A 17,843-nucleotide genomic window follows, 5' to 3' on the forward strand; every position below is an offset into this window, starting at 1 on the left:
ATATTTCATGTCTTTATTTTATATTGTGAGACAATATTTATAATAGTTACAATATTTTACATTGTTCTCTTCCTTCTTCTCTCATGCTTATTATTCATTCGAATGATTGCGCGCAACGGACTGTATTAATAGAGAACAATTTTCACAAGCGAACGATTCAATTCAGATCCCTTATAATTAGTAAATGTTTTTTTTTCTTTTTTTTTTTTGATACGTTAGACAGAACAGCGGTATCAAATTGCATTTATCGATGAGATAAATAGTTATAATTAAGTCTTTTGGATGAAAATTCGAGAAGAAATTTTGCGCTCAAATGTATTTTATTTTTTCACGCGTTAAAAAAGAACAACATATTGTTCGATTGATTCGTTAGAATTATTACTTGTTCGCTATATCAATAATATAGTCTTTCTACTGAAATTAGGTACTTATCGAATTACTATTACCATTAAAATTTCATGGTGCAAGGTTTTTTGCAGTGTACTTTAATGATTCGCTCGAGATTCAATGAGATTACCTAAATTTTTCAAAATTTATGAAACATAAAATTTATTTTCGCTTTTCGATAAAAATATACCCCCCAGTTGAACTTGGAACAGGTAAACAAAAACCACAAACAAAAGTGAATTTCCTAAACTCATAAAAATAGATTCAACCATCGTGAGTAGATTAGAACGTTGTTAATATTAAACGTACTCTTCTTTTCTCTACTTCGTTTTTAGCTATTGGCACATATACTTTGGACCACTATTTTGTGCACGCAACAGGAAACGTTAAAAATTTCTCAAAAAAATTGAAATAAAATAAGGAAGATTAGACATTTTCAATGGTTTTCCAATCCTACTAGTCAAAGTCGAACATTTTCATCGTTTATACTTTTTGTATTCCAAAATTCTAAAAAATCATTGATATGATCGTGTTTCGTTATTTTCGATATGATTGTGAAAGCTTCTAAGAGCTCAACAAGATGATCTTCACACAGAACACAAATGGTTACTTTTACTTCGTGATTTAGAGACTGCTTTTTTTCAATCTAGTTTACGCAGTCAAGGAGCAGCATATGAAATTCATGTTTTTGTGCATGTACACGACTGGTATGCTACACAGAGCAATAATTTAATTCGTGAAATTACGTACTTTGTACGAAAATTTTTATTTCTTGTAAAAAATGTCATTTTATTCACGCTTCATTGAAAAGCTTGTTATTCATTTTGAATGAAAACGGTCGATTGTAAAATATATAATTTTTTTTTAATTTATAGGTAAGTACAAAATTGTCGTTATTCATGATTATTGATAGTTCTATCTGATAATTGCAACGAAATTTAATCAACTTAAAAAGTCAATAGTTAATAGCAATCGTTAAACTGAACATTGATGTGTGCCAATACTTTTTTAAGATTTAATTTTTGGTTTAGAGCTTTTTATATTGGATACTTAATGTCTACGCACTTATTAATTTAACACACTCTTTCATCTTTTTACAATCTTATTAGTTTCTGAAGATTTCATCTTTACATTCATCAGCTCTCAATCAAATTATTTTTACCCAATCGATAGTCACTACTAAACTTTTCAATACTACTTTGCTTTCAGTAAAGCATTATTTTTTTTTACTTCAATGTATCCTTAGAAGTCGTACAAAAAATACCGAGTCAAGTTTTGAACGTATATTTACAGAGTTCACTTTTGAAAGAATAAAATATACCAGTAAAAAATATCTGAAAAAGGAACTATTCGAAGATAAAAAAATCTTTTGAATAAAGCCCACAGATGTCAATAAAAAATTAATGAGTTAAAATTTGACGATAAATGTCAAGCTTTTTTGTCGAGAGATTCGACATTTTTTGTACACTTCAAACTTCTTACCTTTTAGAAAAATTTTACGCATCGAAGGAGCAAACTAGCTTTGCGATAGAGAAAATAATGCAGTGTCGACTCACACTCGCTTGGCGATATCATGACTAGTAGTTTTACATTTATTATACTTATGCACATTAAAAATAGAGATTTCTTAATGTTTAAATATATATATTATTTATATTTATATATCACCTACCATTAGCATATTCGTATATATACCATGAGGAATCAAATGAACGATTTATATTTCATACGCGTGTGTAGTAAGTATATTCGTACATGTGTGCGTGAGTGAGAAATTGTGCGTAAGTCCACTCAATATTGACAAAGAAATTTACTCGGACTCGCTCACTGGCGACTAGGTTTGTTTTAGTGAAATGTCGATTCAATTTTGTATAGAAAATGAAAGCATCTAAAATCTAGAGCATACCAATTGTTACTGACACATTTGGAACATCATCGCCTAGTCGTTTTCAAGTTCGAAAATCAAAAAATAAATTCCTAGCCACTTGACTTTTCTTTCATTTTCATATCACAATTCATATAATTTTCTATTTGAATCGTGCACTCGCCGAAGATTACTTATGAGAACGTTAATGTGTAGAGTCATTCAATAATCTTCGAAATTATTCATCTACTTTTTCCGGTCAAAAGTATAAAAATATAGCTTAAATCCTTACTGAAAAATATAGGAACACTCTGTATAACTGAATTAGTTGGGAAATCGGTTCAAAAATACGTGTGATTTTTTTTCAGTTGTGCAAAGTGCAGCTACTAAATCAAATTATACTTTTGAACATTGAATGTCATTACAATCATTACTTTTAATAAGATGTAATGTTTCTAATTAATTTTTCAATATTACAACAATAAAAACATAAACTCGTTAAGTTTGTCGTAGTTAAAACAGACGTACAATATGCAGGAAACTGTTACAAAATAATATTGTATAGACTTGGTATATCACAATAAAAAATGTTACATCGTCGCGTTCAAATATCATTCAAACCCCCTTTACAACTTATTCGGTATTTTGTAATCTATTTTTTTTTACATGTTTCAAAATCTTGGATATTATTTTTCAACCGTTTTTAGAAAAATATTCTGTTTTAATTTAAATAATAAACCGCGAAATATAAACACTGTATTAGTATATTTTTGAAGAAATTCTTGTTAAAATCGATTTCTAAAAATTAATAATATTCTTAAATGGCAATAAATATTTACTTTACAGTCTTGATGCGTTGATTTGATCAAGTAAAGTTATTCTGCAATTTGTGGAAACAAAATTCGAATGAGTATTCGGGCGTACTTTCACTTAAAAGTACAAGATATAGCAAGTAATGAGTTTGGAAAATTATTTTTAAATAGTATGAGATATTACTTACCATCACTTCTTTTTCTAATAGAAGTTATTAGTAAAAGAATAAATAAATTCTCAAAATGTTACAATGGATATTTCACACAATTAACTTTATATAAGATACTCATGACTTTGTATGAGCAAGATCATATCTTTTGTCTTAAAAAAATTATAAAAAAACGTAGTAAAATGACTAGATAACAAAAACAGTTTGTGTTTGATAAAAACAAACAAAAAAAACATCACTTCAGAAACAGATCGATAGCGGAGTCTTACTGATCTATAAGAAACACAGCCACCAATCGCGTTAATTACTTCGATCCTCGACCTATTAACGCTTCGCAGTAATTCAAGATTAATCAATGCAACGATGATCGAGCTTCGCGCGTGTTCATTCGAGCGATCTCGACCGGTCGAGTTTGCGCTTACTTTCACAATTCAAATTTGTACTAGACGCCGGTTGCTGAGCATGGCCTGTCAGTTGTTGCTGTTGGTGCTGCTGCTGTTGCTGTTGTTGTTGAGTCACTCGCTCGTTGTCGAAGGTCTCAGCTGTTATCACATTGCTGGAGGGACTAGATTGATGATAGGTCTGATCGACTTCACGGCCAAGCGGAACGGTGCAACCGGTACCGGTGCTACTGCTGGCCGAGCTCAATCGACGATTCGCCGCCGCGAGCACGCGCACTGACTCGTAGTGTTTTGCCTGCTGCTCGCGACGACGAGGCATCTTTAGCGAGCCACCCTGAATTTTTCGACGCGTAGGTGGATGTGACATTGCTGAAGACGTCGATGCCCCATAATCTGACGATGTCGTCGCTATCGGCTGATCGGGCATCAGTTCCAACGATTGTGGCGAGATCGTTGAATCGATTTTCGTGCGATCGCGTAGTTGGTGTTGACCATGTACTCTGAGGAGAATATTGACATGTATTTGTTATTAATTTCATCAAAATTGAGTCGTCTCGTGTTATATAAAACAAAACGTATACTCACCCTATCCTTGTGTTCCATTTTGGAGCATAAGAGCAGGGTAAAGTAGTGCCTAAAACGGCGCATGAGCCGCTGGCGCAATCATTTCTGGGTAACATCGAGGAGGATGACGCGCTGAAACCGCCCTCTTCGGGACTGTCTTGACCGTAATGAGCAATGCTATTGTCAGCATCGGAATTTTCGGTCGAAGACTTGCCGGCGGCGGCATTGGCCGTGCATTGGACGTAATGCACTCGCTGGCCAAAGCTGAGTGGTCTTGGCTCGTATCCGTACTCGGCGCTCTCGAAAGCCGGGGGCGGCGTCTGATTACAGGTAAGCGGCTGATAGTGGGGAGCCGCCGAGGGTGGCGGCAACCCGTAAAAGCAAGGCGGTCCGACGAAGGCAGTCGCAGAAGCAGTGTTCCGTGGACTGGGACCGCGGAGCAGTTCTGGCGACGATGGTGTGGATACTTTGCCGCGTGTTTGGGCTATCACGGTTTCGTAGCTCGGTGGCGGTCCATAGAGCTGATAGTAAGGGCAGTTTGCGTCGTTCAGAACAACGCTCGTGTTTTGGTAGTGATGAGCTGCTGAAGTTGCAGCTGCAGCCGACCCATATGCTGGAGATGTTACACTTCTGTGAGGACCTGCTGTAGAAAAAACAAAATAATATTTAATACATGTCTTAAATATGTAATTAATTGCAAAAAAGAAATGAAAAAAGTATTTAAGCTTAAAGATAATTACAGGAAAAATAAATTTTAAAAAAGTATTTCAAGTTATTTCATTTGTATCTTTACTGAACAAACCTTTCCACATTCTATGCAACAGGACGGTATTTCTTGCTGTGTTATACGATATTCTAGCTTGCTGTGCTTGACATGTTGGACCTCGAAGAGAACTTTGAGTTCTTGTACTGTAAGATCTAGTGGGAATGGCAGAAGCTGCAGCTCTATATCTGCCTTGCAGCCAATATCTATACCACCAGCCACCACCAGAGCACACCAAAAACATAATAATGACTAGTAACCTGTAACATGAAGATTTAACCATCATTGAATGATTAGTACTATTGAATTTTGATATCTATATTTGTGACAAATTAAACATACCAATAATACCACAGATGATATATTTGAAACCCTGGTGATACACAGCAGCCAAAGTTGCAACAATATTCTGTTCTTGGACATCTGTGTTAATACAATATATTAAACCAAATGATTATGTATAATCAATACAAAAAACAATTTAAAAGAAGTATCAATAACTTACACATAGTACTTTGGTTCTCCGTGTATTTCAAAGGCACAATATTTTGCTTCAGCCTAAAATTGAATGAATGCATATTAATATTTTATAATAATTATACTATGAAAATAATGAACTGCTCCTAATTAAGTAATAATTATCAAATGCATGTGCGTAACTTAAGTTAACGAACGAACGTAATAAATCAATAAGGTCGCGCCTACATATTATTTATAGAGAATTATATTTATCAGTTAAAGGGTCACACATCAATAATAGACTCACGACGCTGATATTATAACCAAACTGCACTTGAAACTAAAAGCTTTGTCGTTGAATTGAGCAAAGTTGTACTTAATGAACGAGCCCATTGAGAACAACATATGCAAAACATGCGGATAGTCACTGAATAATCTAACGTTAATAAAATTGATGACAACGAATATTCATAAATGGCACATACGTAAACTAAACACTCGTTGACTCCGGCAATGATCGCGAATTTCCACTTTGTGCTTCGCGACATGTTGAAGCAACACGACGATCGGGCATCCGATGCTTTTTATTATTTAAATGGCTCAAGTAACTTTAATGAGAATCACAGACAGCTCGCGATCAAAATCGAAATTTTGTCTCGAGACAGCCATTTCCTTCGGGATATGTGCACTGCAATAAGTTGCTGCTACTGAGCTCGACTTAGTAGCTGTCATGTGCATCGCGCGAATTGCTCGACGACCACTGCACGACCGACAATTATTGATTTTCAAATTTCGGAGCTCGATATGACGTCAGTGACAGGATATATATACAACGCACGCACTCTCTCGGCCCGCCTGCGGAAGAATGTAAACTTTCGCACGCGCGCACCTATCCTGCCACGCGAGGGCGACCTTTTATTGCAGCTTGTGATTAAAGCACACAGCTGCGCTCGGTCGGTAAAAACACGTTGACGCAATTTTTATCCAGCATGTGCAATATTACAATAGCGTTGGGTGCATTATAACAGATAATAAAATTTGTTTATCACTTGCGCAAACGTAGTTTCTTATCTGAAAGAAGGGAATGATTATAAAACTTCTTTTTCCTCTAATCACAAATTTTATTCATGTAATTAACATCAGATTCATAAAACATTGGTATAATAGAAATAAAATGACTGTCTACTGTGATAATACATTTCAAATGAGTTCTTTAAACATACTATCATCTTAACAATACAATTAAAACTTTACGTTTAACGCAGCTTTAGAATTAACATTTGAATCTAAATAATAGTTCAAGATTCATTTGTGCGTCACATCAGACTTAATTCAATGGAAATCACTTATATTTACATATTTTCAATATGCTTGTAACTGTGCTCATGCTGTAATTATAGGTACTTGGTCCTTAGATTGAGGAATGCAGACTTGGCACAAGCGACTTCTGTATTTTATTACAAGATACAACAAAACTAATGTCATTACTGCAAGTAACCATCCTCTAAAAAATGTAAAGATATTTATATTTTATGCAAGTTTAAAAAACATTGTATAATTATTAAAGAATTACATTATCTTATGAGCTTTGCTAATTATGTGTTCTTTTGGACAACATTTACTTGGTGCACAGCAGTATTCATCTGCTTCACAAGTTCCCCATTCACAATAAGGTTTTTGGGCTAAAGACTGAAAAATAGCAAGAAACATGTTTACAATTAGAAATGAAAGAGAGTTCAAAGCCATATGAGCTTGTTAATCAATAAAAAAGTAGTACCAATTGACTATTTACTATGCAGGAAGCAATAAAAAAAATGATTATAATTTGCAAATCAGCCATGATCAAGCAGAAAAATCATCAATAATTAATTATCGATTTCACTCGTAAAACACTCATACACTGATGTATGTTCAATTCAATATGATATGTCAGTATTCTGCTCCAATTTGTATCTAAACGACACTCACAACACTGCAGCACATATGTTTTTGACACACTGAGTTAGCCTAGTGATTTCATCTATTGAGAAATAAGAACACGGGGGACTCGACGTTGCTTGGAAATAACCAGAAATTACCTATACAATTTTCTTAACCTCACATCATATCACTGTCTCAGAGTTCAGACACTGTTTCTTTCGTCTGCACATGTGAGAAAACAGTGACTAAAAAACTAGTAAAATTTTAAAGTTCTTGCGAACTTCTTTAACTGCAGAAATTGCTCAAAAACTAAACGACAAAATGACTCTTTCACCAAAAGTAAAACAAAAAATCTCTGTTGTGTTAGCTTTATCCAGAACTGCATTTCATTGGGGATTCATACCCGCTGTATTGTACTTAGGTTAGTTGATAGTGTCAATAATTGTTAATTATTTTAATCAAGAATCACTGATGACAATTTCTTATTTTTAGGATTTCGTAAGGGTACAGATCCCGGAATGCCAGAACTTTCAATTTTCCAGTAAGTATGCCTTCTATTGTATTTATATTCATGATTATACATAATTATCTGATATCAATATAACTCTTAATTCATGGAGCAATTACTTATTTTTCAAAAGATTTAATTGAACATTTTTTAAATTTGTATTATTTATGTTACAGTTTACTTTGGCAATAATTTTACTTCATGAAGAAACAATTATAACATCTGCAGTTTTCTAGACATTCAAGACTGTAATGAACTTCAATTAATAAGGCTTATTGTGTTATGACTAGAAACCAAATAGTTATGTTAAAATAAACAGTTATGATATTTAATACTTTTTTGTTAATCATTATATGTCTAAATAAATAATTTCACTGTTGCATTTAATTACAACTATTTTAATAAATGCTCTGAATGAGCAGGATAGAGAAAAAAGTAGTCCCCACTTTTCAACAAGTGATTAATGTATCAAATAGTTTAAGTATGATTTCAAAAAAAGAACAATTCTTAACAAAAAATTAAATTTATTTTCAATAAATTCAAACTAAAACTTAATTTACGTAGGTAACAAAAATTTGTGCTAAATCATCGTAGTCATACACCCTTTTGAGAGAAGTATCTGTGAGCTTTAAACCTGATATTGCCTGAAAATAATCAAATTTTAAATGAGATAAAATTTAGTGAAATCACAGTTCATTTAACTTACAACAAGCCCTGATTCTAATGGAAAAATACAAAGTGGAATGTCCAGAAATTCTCCTGATTTCAGTGAGCCTAAATTTTTATCACCTATCCCACTCCAAGCAACAGCAGTATTTGATTGCAAACTTAAAAACAGATCAATTTGCCGTCCTCTGCAAGTATATTAATAAATAAAAAGGACTTAATGCAGTATCTGTTGAAATGAAATAGTGTGCAAAATTTTTATCTTACGATGTATTTAGTACATGAGCTGTAAAATGAATAGGTTCTTCTAGGTATACTTTGCTAGGCAAATTTTTAACAGTCACCCTAAGATCTCCATAGTCTGGTGCCTGAAGATATGATAATGACTTAAAATTTGATTTCATACAATTATAAATTTTTTACCATTCTTTGTAGCTGACTAGTTTGAAGTCTCCCTCTTTCACCCAAATTACTTCTCCAAACTATGTCTAATTTGCCAATATTAGTTGCATTGTGCATTAATTTTGGATCTTTGGCCAAGCTTGGTTCAGGTTTTAAACAATAAAGATATTGTCTACTATGCGTGGCATCTAATAAATTTACTTTTCCATAAATTGACTCATTTTCTTCATTGACATTGAGAGTTGACACTATTTTTAGACAATTAATCAAGTGATTATTTTTTAAATCTGAGTGTACACGTTTAAATTTAATAGATCATGAAAATTGAGAAACCTTTAAATAAATGTGACGATTCTAAAGCTACTTTTTCTAGACAAATTGGACCTGCAGTTAAATTTTGAATTTGAGCTTCCAAATATACTTCCCCATTTTCTGCATTGTAAAATTTAGTCTTAACATCTAAAGGCTTCACTACTTGAAACTTAAAAAATTTTCTGAACGATAAAGGTTGACCACCAGATATAACTGGTGTATAAGTTACTTCACAGACTAATCTAAAAATTAAAATTATTCTTAATATTTGCAGGTGGCAGGAAATGAATAGTATTTAACTTCTTACATATGAGTGCCTGTTTCTTTGACTTCATGGTGAATAACTTCATCTATTGTTCGATTTGGTATTAATTCCTTGGTTTGAGAATTATGACCAGATAATGGAATTGTTTGGGTACTTGTTTGGAGGTCAGCCTAAACATGAATAATTAATAATAAATTGATTTATTGGTTTCATGTTACCAATTTTTAATAAAAACTACTTACTTTAACAGTAACATCTTTGACAGTTTGATTGCTACCATTATGTACACATATGTAGCTTGAAAATATTTCACCTAAGTATATATTTCTGAAAATAAAATGAACTTTGCAACATCCAGTTGAGTTATCAGGCTAATGTAAAAAAAGGATTTTACCCAAAGCTTTGTGGCAATACCATGAATTGTCCTATTGATACAGTTTCCATTCCCTGCAGTGCAGTACAATCATTTTTTAATTCATCATTAAATGTATTACCAGGAAGATCTGTAGAGTCATTGGTAACCACAATAGGACTTGCAAGTGTAGGTCTTGTTAATCTCATAACTGAATGAGAAAATATCATTTCATATAAAATAAAACTACTTTACTTTATTTTCATTTAGTCTTGTTTTGTTTTTAAAATGATACCTTTGAGCGCTAAGAGATGTTCACTTTTTGGTTTAGGCTCCATTTTGTAACGCTGAGAAATAAACGGTTAATGCCAATTAACTATTTCTATTAATTATTTATACTACAACTTTGTTATGATGTTTTTTTAAAAGTCATGAATATCAAACACAGCTGTTGTTTGACTTATTCGACAGTTGTATGGCAGACGAAAGTTATATTAACCTGAATTCTTTGAAATTGGCGGGAAATAAGAAATGAAAAAAATTTCGCGTAAAAAATGAAATTAATAATTGGATCAAATATTTAAAAAAAATGAATTGTCTTATTTGGAAATTTAGAAAAAGTTTATTTTTTTTGTAAAATTAAATCCATGTAAGCTCTAGACACAAGAGAATTTTCTTGGATTCCTAATTTTTTCATCAACTCCGTAGCGATTTTTTCTCCTTTGGCTATAGTTTCATCAGGCTTCAGTACCACCTACAAGTAGATATTGGGTAAAATTTATTTTTAGTCACTTTGTATTTTTTTATGATGCAGATGAACAAATTTTTACCTCAAACTCGACGAAATTTCCTAATCCATCAACCTTGTCAACATGAACTCGAGTTTGTCCGATCATATAAAGGTGCCTCACCTTCGAGACAGTTCCAAGTATTCCGTTTGACTTAGAAAAAACTTCACGAACTGAAGGGCACGTTTTAGAATCGAAATCAATTTTCGTGTACTTTGAAAGCTTTGGTCCCTGAATGTCAGGACGAATGTAATAAATCATTTCTCCTGAGCCATCCTAGTTTAAAAATTAAGTCATTTTATCTTGCTTCACTGATTCGATCTTTTATTTATATAGAATACCTTAAATTGGCGTAGTTTCAATCTAGCTCCTTCCTCTTGACCATTGATAATATTAAAAAATATATCTTCTTGAGGAATAATCACAACGGAAACATCACTGATTTGTTGAATAGTTTTTTCGACATCCTCGATATCGTCCACTCGAAATTTTATTTCAATATTTCTGTTCTCCATATTGTCTGAAATGCAATAATCATTGTTATTGAAGAATATTAAGTATAATTTGTTACTACACACCTGTTACAAACTTTATTATGCTTCTGTATAAAGAAGAAATCCTGAAGTTAAACCTTTTATCTTTCATGAAATTTTTGTCTGCTTTTTAGTTCATTGTTCATTCTATAGGTGACCTAAAAAATTACAGAAAAAGTTTTTAAATTATGAAAAAAGCAATTGCAAAATAATGAGCCAGTAGTTATCGTTTTTTAATGTTTTACGTCATGATTTATTTCAGTTGCATATGAATGTAAAATTCAAATAAAAATTAAAAAAGCTTTGACGCCTGATAAATAATATAAATTTTTTTTATTAAAACTCCAACAACAACCTGATCGTAGCAAAAATTTGACATTTATATGTCGGAATCATAGGTATTTGCTTTTTTTAAAATTAGGTTTGTAAACTTCAAATGCCTTTACCAAAAGGCAGCTCTCTTTTTCGGCTCCGTTCATGGCGCTAGCGAGTAGCGACTAGTCATTAATAGTTGTTGGTTAGATCATTGCCTCATGCAATGCTGCCCTGTAGAGTGCAGCCTGTTGGACACTCAAGTCACGACGCAAACGCAACATACTAGCGAGCGCTGCCGAGTGCCGCTGTACTGACTATTGCAGCCGTTTTCCGAGCACGTGTTCGCGATCACTTATCGAGGGTGTATAATTAACAATTGTTCTCGACCATAACTAAGCAGTTGACTTTGATTTTGTGTTTAATTCTACGCTTTAATCAACGCATCGTTCAAGATGGTTGTCATTGGCAAAAAAAAGGTACTTTCAATTTGGGTTCAATTGATAATTTGACATTAATTAGTACTGATATTTTTACTACAATATTTAGGTTCAATATTTATTTCCACTTACTATTTACAAAGTTTTTATAAATAAATATTTTTTTAGTATGAAGCAGGGGAGGCAACACAGTTTATGACTAGGAAGCAAGCTTTGAAAAAGCTACAGCTTTCTCTCAATGAATTTAAGAGACTATGCATTTTAAAAGGAATTTACCCTAGGGAACCTCGCAACAGAAAGAGAGCTCAAAAAGGAGACACTCGTATTAAACTTTTGTATGCCAAAAAAGATATACAATTTTTATTGCATGAACCCATAATATGGAAGTTGCGGGACTACAAGGTAAACCATTTATTTCAATCTTGTGTTTAACGATAAATTTTTAATTACTTATTTAACTCATGATGGATAAATTTTAGGTCTTTGCAAGAAAAGTGACAAAGGCAAAATCCATGAGAGATTTCAAGACTATGAAGAGAATGTTGAAAAATCATCCAACAATCAAACTTGATCATATAGTAAAAGAACGTTATCCAACTTTCATAGATGCTTTGAAAGATTTGGATGATTGTTTGTCCCTATGCTTCTTATTTAGTACTTTTCCATCAATGGAGCATATTCCTAGGGATCAGAGTGTTTTGTGTCGCCGATTAACTGTAGAATTCATGCATGCTGTCATAGCATCTAAAGCATTGCGAAAGGTTTTTGTATCAATCAAAGGTTACTATTTCCAAGCAGAAATTAAGGGGCAAACAATTACTTGGATTGTACCACATCACTTTGGATTTGAACCTCAGAAAAAAAATGAAGTTGATTTTAAATTGATGTCAACTTTTGTGGAATTCTATATTATAATGTTAGGATTTGTAAATTTCCGACTTTTTCACTCTTTAAACTTGGTGTATCCACCAAAATTCAACAACGCAAGTGAGTAACTTGAAATTATTACATGAAATAGAAAATGTCTGCAGCACCACTTATTTGCTTTTATTTATCTAGGTATTACTGAAAAATCCCTGGTGGATGAACAAGCGTTTGTTTCTGAACGTGTCAGTGCTCTTAATGTTCCCCTTATAAAATCTCTACAAAATGAAGTAGAAGAAGAAGAGCTTGAATTAGATTCATTTGGATCTGATGAGAGCATGAGAGAAAAAATTGAAGAGGTGTCAAAATTGAAAAACCTTTTCAAAGGATTAAAAGTATTCTTAAACAGAGAGGTACCCAGAGAACCTCTTGTTTTTGTTTTGCGTTGCTTTGGGGCCGAAGTTTCTTGGGACAAACTATCATTTGTTGGAGCAACTTTTGGAGAAGATGATGAATCCATTACTCATCAAATTGTAGACAGACCCAGTGTAGACAAAAAATATATTTCAAGGTATTATGTTCAACCTCAATGGGTGTTTGACTCTATAAATGCCAGAGAATTATTACCCACTCACAAATATCTGCTGGGTGCTGTATTACCTCCTCATCTTTCTCCATTCAAAGAAGAGCGTCAAGGTGAACAATATATGCCTCCGGAAGAAAAGTTAATGGGTATGTATATTTCTAATAAGTTCATATTATAATTGATAATATATTGAAGGTATTACTTATGCATATTTTTTTTGACTATTTTTGAAAATTATATAGATTTGTTGACTGAGGAAAAAAAAGATGAAAAAGAAACAGACAACGGAAATGATGATGACGATGAAGATGAAGATGATGATGATGATGATGATGAAGATGACGATGATGATGATGATGATAATGATACAATGGAAGAAGTAGAAAAAACTGTAGAGAAACAAGAAATAGAAGAAGAACAAGAAGATGAAGATGTAGCAGATCCCAAAGAGAAAGAAAGATTGAAAAAGGTATGTAGAGTAGTGAACTTGTATTTTTATGTTCCCTAAAATGAGTAGAGGACATGAAAATTCGATTTGAAACAAAAAAAGTAAAAAATATTGTTATGCAATGCATCTAAATCTGTATTTTATTTTCAGAAAAAAGAGATGAAAGTCAAAAGTGGAGAAGTCATAAAAGAGGACCCTTATGAGAAAAAGCGTCTGGAACGTCAAGAGTACCGTTTGAGGGAAAAGCTGGTACCTAACAAACACCGTAAAGTATACAAAGCTATGATGAAAAGTCGCGAAGATAAGGCTAAAGCTATCTGGCTCTTGAGGAAGAAACGCCGCATAAATGACGAAGAGAAGCAATCTCAAAAACGAGAAAAGGCCGTTGCTGATAAACGTAAAAAGAAGTCAGCGTAAATCGTTTTTAGTAGACTTTGTAAATAATAGGTGTAATATACTGTTTACTAGTTCTAAAAAATTCATAAAAAAAAAGTTTTGATTTTATGTAAATGCACCAATATTTAAATATAATATTTCGAAATGTATATAATGTTCTCTGTTGTTTTATCATTATATCCCAAAACTGTTTTAATGGCACACAATGAGTGGCAACAATATTGGTCTACTTCAGATGTTATTGTGTGTCAGGCGACAATTTTCTGTACATTTAAAAATAATAATTCTAGTTTTTTAAAGGCTTAATTTCCTATTACAGATTCAAACATTTTTGTTGACATTTTGATGATCAAAATACTGAAACTCTACCAAGCCTATTAGCGAGATTAACCCGTGAAGCGAACTGATTACGCTTAGATAGGTGTATTTTGAACTGTCAAATAATTCTTTTACTATAATTGTATGAAAACATCAAGGAAACTTCTTACGAGTACCGACCGGCATATGCTACTATATTATGTATGAAGCGTGTTCTAACTTCTAAGGTTCTCATGAAGTATTGCAATGCGATGCGGCGAGTCGGCGACCAGTACCCCTCCACTCTATCGCGCGGCTTAGCTGTGCGCCGCGCTGGTTAGACATCGAATATAGAATGAACAGTCTTATGCAGACACGCGGTCATGCTGCGGCATTTATACATACTCTATCCACGAAAATTTTGTAGAAAAAAAGGGTCGGTTATTGGTAGATGTCATTAATTTAAACAAAGATAGTGTACTGAAGTGTAGAATTTTGTTCGTCATTGATATTTTGCATTTAGTGTAGTTATTTCAATCGTAAGTATTTACACGTGAACAAATTTTAACCTATAGTTGTCGAGCCGTGCATATTGTCATAAGTGTTTTATATATACTTATGGCATCTCAAAATGGTTTTCTTGCAGACAAACCTATACTTGTGAAAATGCTAAATTCACAAACGAATCATTTTTTGTATTTTGATCTGTGCTCTGTGAAACTGTTGTTATTTCCACTGTTTAGCTCAAATTTTTTCTATGGATTGTACTTTTCATTGCACCATATTGTCCAGATCTAACTAACTATGCTGCACATCAATGCAGTTGTATCAATAGGTTGTAAGGATAAAGTTCAACATTAAGTTTGGGTTTGACAGTGATAAATAAAATTTTTAATATTCTGCTGAATGTCTTAATATATTTGAAAATTGCATGAATTAAAAAAAAATTCTGTTATCATTTTTATAGATGTCAGTTGTATCATCTCGCATCAGTAGTGTATCATCTATACTTAAAGGCTCTGGAGTAAGAGCATCAACCCTATTAGCATCTCAAAAGAAGATATGTTTCAAATTGCCAGATGACATCACATCAGTTATCACAAATTATGAAAATGGAAGTGATCATCAAACTTATGGGGACATGATTTGTATTCTTCGTGATTCCAATGTTAAGGTAAAATATCTACTTGTATCTAAACATTTATGTATTTTACTTTTACCACATAAAATTAACATTTTATTTTTCTACTTTTTTTTTATTTTAAGGATTTAGAACTAGTAAATCTTTTAAAAAGTCTTAAAGAGTGTGTACTTTTAATGGGGCCTAAACACAAACTTTTGGTAGAAGTACTTCTAAATCTAAACTGGACATCCAGATCTGCAGAAATTATAGAAAATTTTGAAAGATTTTTCAAAGATTTGGTTTGTGTTCACATTCTGCATTTGCCTCTTGTCATTGAAAAACTCGTCAAACAATTCAAAATTGGTAAATTTTTTATTATTTTACATTCTTAATTTTTTTATAATTGATTCAATGATTGAAATTCATAAATTCATTCTTTTCAAAATTAGTTGATGATGAAACTCCACTATGGACAGATGGAAAATGTCCAGAAAGTTATAAAAATAGAATGGAACATGTTCATAATTTGATTAAATACATCTTGAAAATTATACCAATGTAAGTTTTTTTTATTTTAAAAGCAAATAGATTTATTTTATTTTAAAATATAATTTCATATCTTAATTGAACGATTTCTTCTTAAGGTCAAATAACCAACTTATTGAAAGTCTCCGAAATTTTTATCCATATGTATCTGAGGGTTTAGTTGTAACACAACAATATGTATTTGCATTATTTCAAATCATAGATTATGCACCATTTATGAGGAAAGACATATTATTCTTAATCATTAACAGGTAAATAAGTAGTACATCATCTTACATGAGAATTATTCTTTTCAAGAATTTAAATTAATTTGTTTTTTTTTTTTTAAGATTTGTACTTCTTGATACCAGTGTAAAATTATCTGAGATTCAAAAGTATGATGATGAAAATAATGAAAATGATTATAATGAAAACTCTGATGAAGAAAATGAGGAAGTATTCCAAATGGATGAATCAATGGGAGAATCAAATACCAAATGTTCTAATTATTCAGAAATGAATTATCCAGGTGCAAAAATGTTGGATATGTGTATGGAACAATTACTTGCCTATGTCTACGACTGTTGTCACATTGATGGACAAGTACATGTAGATTCATTAAGAAGCATTTACAATGATTTGATACATGCATTTGAAAAAATAATATTGCCAACAGATAAAAGTTCTCATATACAGTTTGTGATGTTCTACTTTTGTAGTTTTAAACCAGCAGTTGCAGAAACATTTACTAAATGGCTTTGGGAAATAGTTTCAAATCCTAGCAAAGCTCCGATCATCAGACAAATTGCAGTATCTTACATTTCTAGTCTCTTAGCTAGAGCTAAATTCATACCAGTTGTGTAAGTAATGTTGATTGAGCAATTTTCATATAAAATTTTGTATACTTATATTTTTTAAATTAATTTATTTCTTTTCCATAACAATAATTATCAATAATTATTTAGGGTTATCCAAAATACTCTTGTTGAAATGTCTGCGTGGATTCATAGCTATATCAGCTCTCAAGAGATGAGTCTGGAATGTGTTAATAGTGATGTAAGAGTTCACACTGTATTTTATTCAGTTTGTCAAGCTATGTTCTATCTTTTAGCTTTCAGACACAAAGACATAATTGACACAAAGAAAAGTAAGTTGTTAAAATTTTAATTATAACACACAAAATTCAAAATTGCATTAATATTTTTTTAATTTTCAGGTCTATTGATTTTACAAGGTCTTAATTTAAATAAAATCGTCAATTGTAAATTAAACCCATTAAAATTTTGTCAGACAGCTGTAATCCAAAATTTTGCCGCTGTCACACGTAATTATCAGTTAGCTTACTGTTACCCAATCATTGAAAGAAATTCTCGAAGCAATTTACCAATAATTCATACAACGACACATTTCGTAAATTGGCTTGATATGTTCTTCCCGTTCGATCCGTATTTACTCACAATCAGTGGTCAGAGAATAGAACCGTTTTACAACTTCAGTTCTAATGCACTACATAATATTGCAGAATCTACAAGTGATAAAGAAAAAATAGAAGAAGAAGACGATTTCATGGAAGATAGCTTTATAACGAACGATGTCGAAGCCAACCGCACGCTCGAGCAAAGTTCGTATGGCACGTCACCAGGCTTTATGTATTAGTTGGTATAAAAATTAGGGTTTTTAAAATTA

General features: G+C 32.3%; 6 protein-coding genes across 7 annotated transcripts; 3 read left to right on the plus strand and 3 right to left on the minus strand.

Moving 5' to 3' along the window:
* Positions 1-23: 23 nt before the first annotated feature.
* LOC106649974 lies at positions 24-6,258 on the minus strand. 2 transcript variants are annotated; one of them, XM_023461250.1, is made up of 6 exons: positions 5,906-6,258; positions 5,467-5,519; positions 5,304-5,384; positions 5,001-5,221; positions 4,220-4,838; positions 24-4,134 (listed from the first exon to the last, which is right to left on the minus strand). In XM_023461250.1, exons 1-6 carry the CDS (start codon positions 5,966-5,968, stop codon positions 3,618-3,620), a joined length of 1,554 nt encoding a protein of 517 aa, XP_023317018.1. In that variant the 5' UTR covers positions 5,969-6,258; the 3' UTR covers positions 24-3,617. The 2 variants fall into 2 exon arrangements, with proteins under 2 accessions (XP_023317018.1, XP_014223204.1); XM_014367718.2 differs by having other exon boundaries at positions 4,220-4,841; positions 5,906-6,256.
* A 1,377-nt stretch (positions 6,259-7,635) lies between these two features.
* Positions 7,636-8,180, plus strand: LOC106649973 (mitochondrial import receptor subunit TOM7 homolog). The gene is made up of 3 exons (XM_014367717.1): positions 7,636-7,761; positions 7,833-7,881; positions 8,025-8,180. The coding sequence occupies exons 1-3, from the start codon at positions 7,662-7,664 to the stop codon at positions 8,038-8,040; spliced, it is 165 nt and encodes a 54-aa protein (XP_014223203.1). The 5' UTR covers positions 7,636-7,661; the 3' UTR covers positions 8,041-8,180.
* A 154-nt stretch (positions 8,181-8,334) lies between these two features.
* On the minus strand, positions 8,335-10,313 carry LOC106649972 (trafficking protein particle complex subunit 13). The gene is made up of 9 exons (XM_014367716.2): positions 10,141-10,313; positions 9,888-10,056; positions 9,736-9,820; positions 9,536-9,663; positions 9,250-9,470; positions 8,938-9,164; positions 8,782-8,882; positions 8,555-8,702; positions 8,335-8,492 (listed from the first exon to the last, which is right to left on the minus strand). Exons 1-9 carry the CDS (start codon positions 10,181-10,183, stop codon positions 8,400-8,402), a joined length of 1,215 nt encoding a protein of 404 aa, XP_014223202.1. The 5' UTR covers positions 10,184-10,313; the 3' UTR covers positions 8,335-8,399.
* A 154-nt stretch (positions 10,314-10,467) lies between these two features.
* LOC106649910 lies at positions 10,468-11,627 on the minus strand. The gene is made up of 5 exons (XM_023461279.1): positions 11,522-11,627; positions 11,212-11,324; positions 10,975-11,153; positions 10,676-10,909; positions 10,468-10,599 (listed from the first exon to the last, which is right to left on the minus strand). Exons 2-5 carry the CDS (start codon positions 11,276-11,278, stop codon positions 10,468-10,470), a joined length of 612 nt encoding a protein of 203 aa, XP_023317047.1. The 5' UTR covers positions 11,279-11,324; positions 11,522-11,627.
* A 71-nt stretch (positions 11,628-11,698) lies between these two features.
* On the plus strand, positions 11,699-14,308 carry LOC106650048 (pescadillo homolog). The gene is made up of 6 exons (XM_023461216.1): positions 11,699-11,957; positions 12,087-12,320; positions 12,398-12,905; positions 12,978-13,514; positions 13,635-13,837; positions 13,967-14,308. Exons 1-6 carry the CDS (start codon positions 11,934-11,936, stop codon positions 14,231-14,233), a joined length of 1,773 nt encoding a protein of 590 aa, XP_023316984.1. The 5' UTR covers positions 11,699-11,933; the 3' UTR covers positions 14,234-14,308.
* A 571-nt stretch (positions 14,309-14,879) lies between these two features.
* LOC106650184 (RNA polymerase I-specific transcription initiation factor RRN3) lies at positions 14,880-17,830 on the plus strand. Its single transcript, XM_014368078.2, has 8 exons — positions 14,880-15,048; positions 15,477-15,683; positions 15,776-15,995; positions 16,082-16,190; positions 16,277-16,429; positions 16,508-17,017; positions 17,123-17,304; positions 17,374-17,830. The coding sequence occupies exons 2-8, from the start codon at positions 15,477-15,479 to the stop codon at positions 17,811-17,813; spliced, it is 1,821 nt and encodes a 606-aa protein (XP_014223564.1). The 5' UTR covers positions 14,880-15,048; the 3' UTR covers positions 17,814-17,830.
* The last annotated feature ends 13 nt before the right edge of the window (positions 17,831-17,843 follow it).

Source organism: Trichogramma pretiosum, unplaced genomic scaffold (assembly GCF_000599845.2).
Source record: "Trichogramma pretiosum strain Unisexual culture from Peru unplaced genomic scaffold, Tpre_2.0 scaffold15, whole genome shotgun sequence".
Taxonomy (NCBI): Eukaryota; Metazoa; Arthropoda; class Insecta; order Hymenoptera; family Trichogrammatidae; genus Trichogramma; species Trichogramma pretiosum.